This window comes from Hyla sarda, chromosome 2 (assembly GCF_029499605.1).
Source record: "Hyla sarda isolate aHylSar1 chromosome 2, aHylSar1.hap1, whole genome shotgun sequence".
In the NCBI taxonomy this organism is placed as follows: domain Eukaryota; kingdom Metazoa; phylum Chordata; class Amphibia; order Anura; family Hylidae; genus Hyla; species Hyla sarda.
Window position 1 is genome coordinate 442799142 of NC_079190.1, and position 13866 is coordinate 442813007.

At 47.4% G+C, this 13866-nt stretch overlaps 1 protein-coding gene across 2 annotated transcripts in view; it reads left to right on the forward strand.

The window, feature by feature from the left end:
* Positions 1-13866, forward strand: part of TMEM45A (transmembrane protein 45A) — a 51532-nt gene that overhangs the window by 24292 nt on the left and 13374 nt on the right. For both annotated transcript variants that reach the window (XM_056559296.1, XM_056559297.1), the window contains exon 2: positions 11835-12043. In XM_056559296.1, coding sequence (XP_056415271.1) covers positions 11835-12043 — 209 coding nt within the window. The remainder of the gene's footprint in view (positions 1-11834; positions 12044-13866) is intronic.

Sequence of the window (13866 nt, forward strand, 5' to 3'; positions counted from 1 at the left end):
GAAAAAAATCCATAAAATCACATTGTCTGATTTTTAAAGAATTTATTTGCAAATTACGGTGGAAAATACGTATTTGGTCACCTACAAACAAGTAAGATTTCTGGCTCTCACAGACCTGTAACTTCTTCTTTAAGAGTCTCCTCTGTCCTCCACTCGTTACCTGTATTAATGGCACCTGTTTGAACTTGTTATTGTCACGATTCGGCTTCCAGGTAGTGGATCCTCTGTGTCAGCGAGGGATTGGCGTGGACCGTGCTAGTGGACCGGTTCTAAGAGGCTACTGGTGTTCACCAGAGCCCGCCGCAAAGCGGGATGGTCTTGCTGCGGCAGTAGCAACCAGGTCGTATCCACTAGCAACGGCTCTACCTCGCTGACTGCTGAGAAGGCGTGGGACAGAAGGACTAGGCAGAGGCAAGGTCAGACGTAGCAGAAGGTCGGGGGCAGGCGGCAAGGTTCGTAGTCAAGATGGATAGCAAGGGTTCAGGTAACACAGGCTTTGGACACACTAAACGCTTTCACTGGCACAAGGCAACAAGATCCGGCAAGGGAGTGCAGGGGCAGGGAGCAGATATAGTCAGGGAGCAGGTGGAAGCCAATTAAGCTAATTGGGCCAGGCACCAATGATTGGTGCACTGGCCCTTTAAGTCTCAGAGAGCTGGCGCGCGCGCGCCCTAGAGAGCGGAGCCGCGCGCGCCAGCACATGACAGCAGGGGACCGGGACGGGTAAGTGACCTGGGATGCGATTCGCGAGCGGGCGCGTCCCGCTGTGCGAATCGCATCCCCGACGGCCATGACAGTGCAGCGCTCTCGGTCAGCGGGACTGACCGGGGCGCTGCAGGGAGAGAGACGCCGTGAGCGCTCCAGGGAGGAGTGGGGACCCGGAGCGCTAGGCGTAACAGTACCCCCCCCTTAGGTCTCCCCTTTTCTTTGTCCGGTAACTGCCTCCCCTGGGATGAGGACACCGGGAAAGAATGGAGGGTTTCCTCAACGGCAGGCAGTACAGCAGGAGTGGGAATGGGGAGGGAGGGCAAAGCCTGGCACGGGGCAGTGAGTCACCAGGACGGGGGCCATGAGGAGGCACTGAGGCTTGCCTGACGGGACTGGGAGGGGGGGAGAGGCACTTCCTATGGCAGGCAGAGTCCCAGTTCTTGATCTCCCCGGTGGTCCAATCAAGGGTGGGAGAATGAAGCCGGAGCCATGGCAGACCGAGGAGGACCTCAGAGGTACAGTTGGGAAGGACGAATAACTCAATCCTTTCGTGGTGGGGTCCAATAGACATCAGGAGGGGTTCTGTGCGGTAACGCACGGTGCAATCCAATCTGACTCCGTTGACCGCGGAAATGTAGAGCGGCTTGACGAGACGGGTCACCGGGATGCTGAATTTATTCACAAACGACTCCAAAATAAAATTCCCAGAGGCACCAGAGTCCAAGCAGGCCACGGCAGAGAGGGAGGAGTTGGCTGAAGGAGAAATCCGCACGGGCACCGTGAGACGTGGAGAAGCAGACTTAGAACCAAGAGACGCCACACCCACGTGAGCTGGGTGCGTGCGTGCGTTTCCCAGACGTGGAGGACGGATAGGGCAATCCACCAAGAAATGCTCGGTACTGGCACAGTAAAGACAGAGATTTTCTTCCCTACGGCGATTCCTCTCTTCCTGGGTCAGGCGAGACCGATCCACTTGCATGGCCTCCTCGGCGGGAGGCCCAGGCGTAGATTGCAACGGATACTGTGGGAGAGGTGCCCAGAGATCTAAGTCTTTTTCCTGGCGGAGCTCTTGGTGTCGCTCAGAAAAACGCATGTCAATGCGGGTAGCCAAATGGATGAGTTCTTGCAGGTTGGCAGGAATCTCTCGTGCGGCCAGCACATCCTTGATGCGACTGGATAGGCCTTTTCTAAAGGTCGCGCAGAGAGCCTCGTTATTCCATGATAACTCGGAAGCAAGAGTACGAAATTGGATGGCGTACTCGCCCACTGAAGAATTACCCTGGACCAGGTTCAACAGGGCAGTCTCGGCAGAAGAAGCTCGGGCTGGCTCCTCGAAGACACTCCGGACTTCAGCGAAGAAGGACTGGACTGTGGCTGTGGCAGGATCATTGCGGTCCCAGAGCGGTGTGGCCCAAGACAAGGCCTTTCCTGAAAGAAGGCTTACTACGAACGCCACCTTAGACCGTTCTGTAGGAAACAAGTCCGACAACATCTCCATATGCAGGGAACACTGAGACAAAAATCCACGGCAGAGTTTAGAGTCCCCATCAAATTTGTCCGGCAGGGACAAGCGGAGGCTAGGAGTGGCCACTCGCTGCGGAGGAGGTGCAGGAGCTGGCGGAGGAGATGGTTGCTGCTGTAGCAGAGGCAGAAGTTGCTGTAACGTGGCGGTCAACTGCGACAGCTGCTGTCCTTGTTGGGCAATTTGCTGCGATTGCTGAGCGACCACCGTGGTAAGGTCAGCGAGACTTGGCAGCGGCACCTCAGCGGGATCCATGGCCGGATCTACTGTCACGATTCGGCTTCCAGGTAGTGGATCCTCTGTGTCAGCGAGGGATTGGGGTGGACCGTGCTAGTGGACCGGTTCTAAGAGGCTACTGGTGTTCACCAGAGCCCGCCGCAAAGCGGGATGGTCTTGCTGCGGCAGTAGCAACCAGGTCGTATCCACTAGCAACGGCTCTACCTCGCTGACTGCTGAGAAGGCGTGGGACAGAAGGACTAGGCAGAGGCAAGGTCAGACGTAGCAGAAGGTCGGGGGCAGGCGGCAAGGTTCGTAGTCAAGATGGATAGCAAGGGTTCAGGTAACACAGGCTTTGGACACACTAAACGCTTTCACTGGCACAAGGCAACAAGATCCGGCAAGGGAGTGCAGGGGCAGGGAGCAGATATAGTCAGGGAGCAGGTGGAAGCCAATTAAGCTAATTGGGCCAGGCACCAATCATTGGTGCACTGGCCCTTTAAGTCTCAGAGAGCTGGCGCGCGCGCCCTAGAGAGCGGAGCCGCGCGCGCCAGCACATGACAGCAGGGGACCGGGACGGGTAAGTGACCTGGGATGCGATTCGCGAGCGGGCGCATCCCGCTGTGCGAATCGCATCCCCGACGGCCATGACAGTGCAGCGCTCTCGGTCAGCGGGACTGACCGGGGCGCTGCAGGGAGAGAGACGCCGTGAGCGCTCCGGGGAGGAGCGGGGACACGGAGCGCTAGGCGTAACAGTTATCAGTATAAAAGACACCTGTCCACAACCTCAAACAGTCACACTCCAAACTCCACTATGGCCAAGACCAAAGAGCTGTCGAAGGACACCAGAAACAAAATTGTAGACCTGAACCAGGCTGGGAAGACTGAATCTGCAATAGGCAAGCAGCTTGGTGTAAAGAAATCAACTGTGGGGGCAATTATTAGAAAATGGAAGACATACAAGACCACTTCTAATCTTCCTCGATCTAGGTTCCATGCAAGATTTCTCCCCGTGGTGTCAAAATGATCACGAGAACGGTGAGCAAACATTCCAGAACCTCACGGGGGGACCTAGTGAATGACCTGCAGAGACCTGAGACCAAGGTAACAAAGGCTGCCATCAGTAACACATTACACCGCCAGGAACTCAAGTGCCAGATGTGTCCCCCTGCTTAGGCCAGTACATGTCTGGGCCCGTCTGAAGTTTGCTAGAGAGCATTTGGATGATCCAGAAGATTTTGGGGAGAATGTCATATGGTCAGATGTAACCAAACTAGAACTTTTTGGGAAAAACTCAACTCGTCGTGTTTGCAGGAGAAAGAATGCTGAGATGCATCCAAAGAACACCATACGAACTGTGAAGCATAGGTGTGGAAACATCATGCTTTGGGGCTGTTTTTCTGCTAAGGGACCAGGACGACTGATCCGTGTAAAGAAAAGAATGAATGAGGCCATGTATCATGAGATTTTGAGTGGAAACCTCCTTCCATCAGCAAGGGCATTAAAGATGAAACGTGGCTGGGTCTTTCAGCAAAGGAGTGGCTTCATAAGAAGCATTTCAAGGTCCTGGAGTGGCCTAGCCAGTCTCCAGATCTCAACCCCATAGAAAACCTTTGGAGTGAGTTGAAAGTCCATGTTGCCCAGCGACAGCCCTAAACATCACTGCTCTAGATGAGATCTGCATGGATGAATGGGCCAAAATACCAGCAACATTATGTGAAAACATTGTGAAGACTTAAAGAAAACATTTGACCTCTGTCATTGCAAACAAAGGGTATGTAACAAAGTATTGAGATGAACTTTTGTTATTGACCAAATACTTATTTCCCACCATAATTTGCAAATAAATTCTTAAAAAATCATACAATATAATGTTATGGATTTTTTCCCCATTATGTCACTCATAGTTGAGGTATACCTATGATGAAAATTACAGGCCTCTCTCATCTTTTTAAGTGGGAGAACGTGCACAATTGGTGACTGACTAAATACTTTTTTGCCCTACTGTATGAGTAAAAACAAAATCTAATGACTCCAACATCACCTCTCTTTGACTCCCACAAGAACAGTGCCAGGGTGGCCAGCTCCCTCCTCTCCAGCAACTGGGCATATAGAAGAAGCACCACATGGCATGATGGCTTGGATTTTGTTGGAGGCAAGTGAGCCTAGCAGGATGAAGCCACACACCGGGGGACTCTTTACCAGGAAAGGAAGCCAGGGGTCTGATCCCGGTATCCTCCATAAGATTCCTGATTCATACAGAGAAGGAGCGTGATACGCCCAATACCCTGGGAGAATTCAAAGCAATAGGAAGGGCTTGTTTATCAAATACAGTTAAAGCCTGTCTTTCCCAAGAGCTGAGTATTTCTAAAGTGGTATACAAGACAGTAAAGGAGCAAGGTCTATGAGCAGGGGGAAAGCCAAAGAAAATGAGTTTGGGGGGACCCTACCCACTCCACCTCCAACCAGACCCACTATTTGAAGCTGCCATGGTGGAAGCAGTGGAGGATATACGGCAACAGAGATGCTTTTAGGATATCTCGCTAGGTAGAGTAACCACAAGCCAAGCTTGAGGCCCACACAAAAAGTGTTATCAGGGATTTAAAGAGATTATCCACCATAATGTGATTTTAGCACCTACCTGCCAGACAGTAATGGACATGCTTAAGAAGGATCTGCTCTTGTCTTTGGGTTAAATGGCTATGATGTGAGATTACCATAACACTGTGGCTTTCTTTTTGTGAACCTCAGTATTTCCTGTTGAAGTTTTTTTTTTTTTTTTTACTACAAATCCCAGAATTCTAATTTCCTACTTCCCACACATCAGCCACTCCACCCATTTGAACAACAAACAAGCTAGATTCAATGAAATAGGTCAGTGCTTTCTAATCAGTGTTCCTCCGGCTGTTGCTAATTCCCTGTGGTCGCTCCACCCATTGAAGCAGACTTGACTAGTGATTTCAGGTCTCGGCCGCACTGCATCCTGGGAAATACCTGAGACAGGAGTAATTTCGTATGTTGTTAAAAAATGCACATCCAGAGCAAAGATCACATAAGAATACGAGACCAGCCGTAAGAGACAGGTACAGACAGTATATTATGAACTATGCTAACTTTACAGCCCCTGTAGCATAGTCAAATAAAAAAAAATATCCTGGAATACCCCTTTAAACACCCTTAAAAACAAGAGAAGAATGCAAAAAGGGAGTTATACAGGAAATGGGGTAACATATTTGTTTTAATAGAATAAATCTGTAATCACCAAACAAAAAAAGGCAATTAAATAATCAAGGAAATTTAGCCATTCAATGCTTTACATACAAATATCCCCCAAAAAACATAGAACAGATAACAGTGTAATAATCAAACAACATGATACTTTATTAGATAAAAACAATAATACAAGTAAAAACATCAGCATCCCTTTCCCACCCACTAAAAACACAACACTCTCATGGGGGAAGTATTGGATACATATATTAGGTGGATGTGATCAACACGTAATGAGCTGCAATAACATGACAACGCACACACACACACAAATATATATATATATGTATATATATAGAGAGAGAGAGATAGATATATACACATACACATGGCATAAATAACTAAACAATGTGCAAGTGCAGTAAAGTGCATGAAGTGCAGCCGTGTAGAAATGCAGTGCCAAGCCAAAATACCAACCACAATGTCTGCCATGTTAAGAGACAATTCCTGGAGTTGTCTCTTAACATGGCAGACATTGTGGTTGGTATTTTGGCTTGGCACTGCATTTCTACACGGTGGCACTTCATGCACTTTACTGCACTTGCATTTTGTTTAGTTATTTATGCCATGTGTATGGACATTGCTCAAAATAATAAAGGGAACACTTAAAGAGTAGCTCCCACCATCCTTTTTTTTTTTTTTCTGTCCCTGCCTATTGGCCATCTATCCCTAACCCCCTCCCTGCCTTTAAATTTTTTTTTAAACTATATTAAAAAAGCCTTTTTGTCTGCCTGGTAGTGTGCTCACTATAAGGCAGACTTCCCCAGCAGGCACGACGTCACTGATGCTTGCTGGGGGGGCACACTTCCGCCCTTAGTTAATCTATACAGGGTTCCTCCATCTGTTTCACCACTACATCTTCCAGCTTGCCCTGATATCTATTGGCTGTCAGGGCATGCTGGGAGTTGTAGTGGTGAAGCAACTGGAGGAACCCTGTGTTGAAACCAATATCTCTTGTTATGGCCGCTACCCCGAACTCCGCCACGCAACCCGTTCTACCCACGAAGTCCCCCTCCCCCCGTCGCCGCCGCTCAAGCTACTTTACCCACCCCACCCCAAAAATCAGTTACCAAAATGCAGGGGTGCAGGGTCATGAGGCAGTAGCAGCATCTGCCGGGAGGCAGGGCCGGCATTCCGGGCCAGGGAGCCAATGGGCACGCATCCTCTGTGCTCTCAGCTCACTCCCTGCCTGTCTGATTTACAGGCAGGGAGTGAGCGCAGGCTGATTGGCTGACTGAATTAGGACCGATTGCCCAGCCGGCATCGTTCCTAATTCAGTCGTGACGTCACAGCAGGCTGCAGCTGGCCACTAGGAGGGAGACCCCTAGTGGCTGGTTTTCAAATATAAAATACACTATTTTAATAAATAAAAAAATAAAAAATGTAAAGTATATTAGAGATATGTTGTAGTACATAAGTACTACAACATATCCAAAAAAAAGGTTGGTGACAGTGCCCATTTAAAAAACACAATGTAACTCCAAGTCAATCCCACTTCTGTGAAATCACACTGTCCACTCAGGAAGCAACACTGATTGACAATCAATTTCACATGCTGTTGTGCAAATGGAACAAACAACAGGTGGAAATTATAGGCAGTTAGCAAGACACCCCCAGTAAATAAGTGGTTCTTCAGGTGGTGACCACTGACCACTTCTCAGTTCCTATGCTTCCTGGCTGATGTTTTGGTCACTTTTGAATGCTGGTGGTGCTTTCACTCTAGCGGTAGCATGAGACGAAGTCTACAACCCACACAAGTGGCTCAGGTAGTGCAGCTCATCCAGGATGGCACATCAATGCGAGCTGTGGCAAGAAGGTTTGCTGTGTCTGTCCGCATAGTGTCCAGAGCATGGAGGCGCTACCAGGAGACAGGCCAGTACATCAGGAGACGTGGAGAAAGCCTTAGGAGGGCGACAACCCAGCAGCAGGACCGCTACCTCCGCCTTTGTGCAAAGAGGAGCAGGAGGAGCACTGCCAGAGCCCTGCAAAATGTTCTCCAGCAGGCCACAAATGTGCATGTGTCCACTCAAATGGTCAGAAACAGACTCCATGAGGGTGGTATGAGGGCCCGACATCCACAGGTGGGGGTTGTGCTTACAGTCCAACACCGTGCAGGAGATTTGGCATTTGCCAGAGAACACCAAGATTGGCAAATTCGCCGCTTGTGCCCTGTGCTCTTCACAGATGAAAGCAGGTTCACACTGAGAAGAGTCTGGAGACACCGTGGAGAAGGTTCTGCTCCCTGCAACATCCTTCAGCATGATCGGTTTAGTGCCACCTCAGGGAAAATGAAGAATTACAATATTTGTTTTGCATCTTGTACGGATTAGTCCGCTTTTTTCCAATTCCCAAAATCGTAGCATACCACGGTTTTTGGTCCTTTTGAAACACCGCATTGAAACCGTATGCATTTTTTTAATTTAACATGGGAGTCAGTGGGAACCGTAGAGAACCGTATGTGCATACCGTTCCATCTGGTTTTCACCATACGGTTTTTGACTTTGCACAGTTTTTTTTCTTGGAATTTCAATCAAACAAATGAAACTTTATTCATAATGGAATGAAAAGTTAAAAACGTATACATTTTTTTCTTTAAAAACTAATGCAACCGGACATCATTTTTCAAACCATATATAGGTTAAAAATTGTACACAAGTTTTGATACCGTTTAGTCAGGTTTTGAGGAATCTGTTCTTCATCAAAAACCTGATACGGGAACTATATTGCAAAAACTTGTGAATGCAGCCTTAGATAGCTGTTAGGACAAGGAGACACATAGTGCCTTTCATATATCTGTCTGTGCTTCCATAACAGAAAGATTTTATTTTACTCTTTAATGCAAAGAGTCATGGAAGTGTTTCCAAGCCACTGAAGGGCTGAAACGCCTCTTTTCTCCCCCTTACATGCCTGTCTCTGCTTGATTGGCAGTCAGCTGGAAGCCGAGCCATGACTATTAGTCTAACAGGAACAACGTTATCTGGATATGGGAATTACAGCTGACAGATTCCCAAAAGTATTAATATCTATGTTTAGCCCAGAAGCTAAATCGTGGAGCTCAGGTCCTAATCATTCTGCTTCCATTAGTTACCGATGAATATTCCTTCTGATCTGTCAGCTTTCCTTTGATCACTGTGTTTGAAGACAATTTGTATGGATTAGAGACTTCCTGCATCACTAGGAAAGCACAGCTGTTTTTAGATAATAATTTATTTTCAAAGTCTCATGTGTCTAAGTAATTGTATAGCATTGGGAGCAGATTTCTGCTGACAGTACCAGAGGGAGTTTGGATCTCCGTAGTGAGTTGTACTACTGGGGATAGGCCATTTTTACCCCTGCAGGCACTGAGAGGCCCTGCACTGTGAGTTTGCGTGACCTTCCTCTTTATGGATTAGCTTTTGTTACTAATAGATGCTCTGTTTCACAATGGCAGCACATAGGGCCCTATTACAGGGAGTGATTATGTAAGGCTGGTGGTTGTCATCTGATGGCACTCACCACTGCCAGGCTGTGATCGCTGCTCCACCTCCATGCCGACTGGCTTGCAGTTCCTCCTCTGGCCTCTTGCTTGCCGGCCTCCATAGCTGCAGCTCCTGGTCGTCCCCTTAAGGACCACATCCATACACTGGCTGCAATATAAAGGGCCAGTTTAAAGGGTCTTTAATGGGGTCTCCAACTATTCCTGCCTGGCATTTCCTATTTAATGCTGTTCCACCCGCTCACCTGTGTCTGCGCAATATTGTGGTTTTGCCATAATAAAGGTGTGTGGTTTATGATAAGCTATTCTGCATCCAACCTGTGACTTTTAAACTGCATACAAAATGAGTGTTGTCTCTTTTCCCAGGTTGCAGTCCGGCTTGAGACATTACATCACGAGTCAGGTGTTTAAAGGACAAGTATCATGGTACTTGATACATCCAAGGACTGGGGCCCCCCGCAATCTCCTGTTTGGAGGCCCGGCTCTCCTTCACAGTGGCTCGTCACACCCCCTGCCTGAAGTGGGGGCCGCCACGCCCCCCTCCATATAGCTCAATCGGAGAGCCATTCGGCAATGTTCGACTCTCCCATAGAGCTATATGAAGGGGGTATGGCAGCCTCTGCTTCAGCCAGGGGGGCCATGACATGCCACTGTGAAAGAAAGCCGGGGCTCCAAACAGGAGATTGCGGGGGGCCCCAGTGCTCAGACCCCCCGTGACCTAACACTTGTCCCCTATCCTTTGAATAGGGGATACGTTTTTTACCATGATACTTGTCCTTTAAAGGAAAACTGTCAGCAAGTTCACCCACGCTAAACCCTAATACATTGGGTTATAGTGTGTGTGAACAGGAGTCTGTAACGTGCTCACTTACTTAGTAAAGTTTTGTTTTGTCCGAGTTTGTGTCCTCTAAAGTGTCCGCCATCCATCCCGGTTTTGCAAACAGCAGGCAGGCCCGCCAGCGGCAATCTTACTTTGTGTTCCGGAGACAGGCGCCCAAAGCCCGCCCCCCTTGTTGAATATACATTTTTTGCTTCTCCACGTCCTAATGGCGTGGAGTTATCTGGCCACCTAAGCGCTGTGCATTGTCTTCCAAGCGCCTGCACAGTTTTGCGGCGCAGTGCAGTCCTGAGGATGCACAGCTCTTACCTCATCAGGACAGAGAGCTGGGTAAAAAAAAAAAAAGACAGAAAGAGCGCTGTGCTTACGGGGTGAATAACTCCACGTCATCAGGACGTGGAGAAGCAAAAAACTAATATGCAACAAGGGGGGTGGGCTTCAGGCGCCTGCCTCTGGAACACAAAGCGAGATTGCCGGCGGGGGACCCGCCTGCTGCGTGCAAAACCGGGATGGATGGCGGACACTTTAGAGGACGCAAACTCAGCCAAAACAAAACTTTACTAAGTAAGTGAGCATGTTACAGACTCCTGTTCACACACCTTATAACCCAATGTATTGGGTTTAGCGTGGGCGAAATTGCTGACAGTTTTCCTTTAAAGAAGGTCTGTCTGCTTCAATGGGTAGAGCGACCACTGGGTGAGAGGGAGATCATTCTGCAGGGAATTGTAGTTTGGCAACAGCTGGAGGCACCCTGGTTAGAAAACACTGATCTATTGTTTACAGCATAGCATAAGAGCTCAGGTGTGCTTCAATAGGTGGGGTGGCTGATGTGTGGGAGGGAGAAAAGTGACCTCACACTCAGGGCTGTGGAGTCGGTAGATAAATGTTCCGACTTTTTGTACTTCCGACTCCGACTCCCCGACTCCAACTCCTCTGTATTAATAAGCAAATGTATTTTATACATTCCTTGAAGGAAAGAAAGGCAACATACATGTCATTACCACAGGACTACTGGCTGGGAAGCCAACAGTCTACTGTATTGAACAGTTTGTGTGCTGATCTGCTGCTGAAGATAGGACAATGGGAGGATCCAGGAAGGGGCATTTATTATAAAACATGATTTCCCTAGTAGAATCATATAGTTATGTTTAAAGGGGTACTCCGCCTGTAGACATCTTATCCCCTATCCAAAGGATAGGGGATAAGATGTCAGATCGCCGGGGTCCCGTTTTTTTTTTTTTCCAATCTAAATTTAGTAGGAGTCGGTGTCAGTGCATTGTTTGCCGACTCCGACTCCAGGTACCCAAAATTTCGTCCGACTCCTCGACTCCGACTCCACAGCCCTGCTCACACTTCCAACCAAGGAATCATGGGACTTGTAGTTGAGGGGAGGAAACTCCAACAGGAAGTAACCGTTTCACAAAAAGCTAGCTAAAGTGTTATGGTAATCTCACAACATAGCCATTTAGCCCCAAGACAAGCACTGACCCTTCCTAAGCATGTCCATTACTGTCTGGCAGGTAAGTACTAAAATCACCTTATTGTATATGCCTCGAACTGAGTCTCACTCCATTAGGACCATTAAAATTCATGGCCATTGGCCTCCGTTCCAGTATATGCCGGCCTCCCTATTCAGCAGAATGAGGACGAATGGGTCTAATGAAAGCCCTAACACAGCATGGACCACAGCCTAATCTCATATTTACTTAAATCAACCATTTCTAGATTTAGTATTTCTTTACACAGTCTGTCTGTGGAAGTCGTATTTCAGCCTGTATTTTATTTAATGTTTTTTTTATTCACAGGGACTTAATAACCAGAACTATGGCAAATTTTAAAGGGCATGCACTGCCAGGGAGCTTTTTCCTCCTATTTGGTCTTTGGTGGTCAGTGAAGTACCCGCTGAAGTATGCCTGCAGGAAAAATAAGAAGATTTGCTTTTTTGGGTCAAAAGTTGGATTTCAGCGCGTTGAAGTCATAGAAGGAGCAGTGAAGGCAATCTTTGCTTTGATAGGTAAGTGCTTCCATTCTATTTTCTCTTTAGGTTTGTAGGTAAAAATATTTCAGTAATGTCAGGTTGACCAGTCCTGAGGTCGTCATATATTTGCACTTAAACAATAGAAAGGCTGTATGGACATGCGCCAAGAACAGCTTTTCATACATTTTCTGCTACTTGCACCATTTTCTCATGGGTCAGTCACAGCCAGGATATGTGATGCAGAAATGCAGTCTGGGTAGGGAACTTTTATTATAAGGAAAGGTTGCAGGGAAGAGCAGGTTAAAGGGGTAGTCTGCTGCTAAATATCTTTCCCCCTATCCCCTATCCAAAACGTTGGGTTCCGGCAGCAGTCGTGACATCACTCCACGCCCCCTCCATTCATGCATGCAGGTGCTGAGCAGATAGGGAATAAGATGCCTAGATCTTTTGGATAGGGGAGGAGATACCTGGTGGCGGAGTACCCCTTTCAAGGGGTACTCCGGTGAAAAACTTTATTTTTTTTTTAAATCAACAGGTGCCAGAAAGTTAAACAGATTTGTAAATTACTTCTATTAAAAAATATTAATCCTTCCTGTACTTATTAGAAGCTGAATACTACAGTGGAAATTATTTTCCGTTTGAAACACAGAGCTGTCTGCTGACATCATGAGCACAGTGCTCTCTGCTGACATCTCTGACCATTTTAGGAACTGTCCAGAGTAAAAGGAAATCCCCATAGCAAACATATGCTGTTCTGGGCAGTTCCTAAAATGGACAGAGATGTCAGCAGAGAGCACTGTGCTCATGCTGTCAGCAGACAGCTCTTTGTTTCAAAAAGAAAAGAATTTCCACTGTAGTATTCAGCAGCTAATAAGTACAGGAAGGATAAAGATTTTTTAATAGAAGTCATTTACAAATCTGTTTAACTTTCTGGCACCAGTTGATTTATAAAAAAAAAGTTTTTCACCGGAGTACTCCTTTAAGGCCTTGTTCACGCGACAGAAGTTCTGAGCAGAATCCGGCAAAAAAAATCCTGCTCAGAGATTCCATTGCAGCATTGCTTTTAATGGGATTCTGCTGCACTATGAACACTGCAGTGTTTTTGCGCTGGAAAAAAACAATTCTTTATGTGGAGTCTGCTTTGAAATATATTGCTGTCTATGAAGACAGCGCATTTCCAAATGGTCCAATTTTCCAGCTGGACATTCTGCCAATATTTTGCCGTGTGAACAAAGCCGTGAGGACAAGTCTATTCTTTCTGCGGATGCCAGAATCAGAATTTTCACCATGTGAACAGTTCAGCGGAATCCCATGGAATACAATGGGACTCTGCTGCAGCTGAGTTTCTGTGTGGAATATTCTGGCGTAATTCCGGACTGACATTCTTCCATGTAAAATAAATGGAAATGAATGGCATCCGCTGCTCTCCACCACAGGATACAGTGGGGATCAAAAGTTTGGACACCCCAGGTAAACGTGTATTAATGTGCATAAAGAAGCCAAGGAAACATGGAAAAAAGTGTAAGAGGGTCACCAGCCGGCTGGCGAGCCTCTTACGCTGGTCTCAGAAGAAAGCAAGGTTCACAGCGCTAATGGACATGTTCACATGGCGCTCCGGCTGGAGGTCTGTTGTAATGCTGTGACCGCGCATTGGCGAGTATGCACTGCGGGATTTTGCATTGTGTTCAAGTGCACTATTCCTGTATGAAAATAATCTTTTGTATGAAGAAGTATTGGAAGTAAAAGTGTTAAAGTCCTGGAACACATTTATTGTACAAGTGCTATTTATGCTGGACTGGATATATACTGAGTAGCGTGGAGACTCTCGTTACACCCAGGTGCTATAACTAGAGATGAGC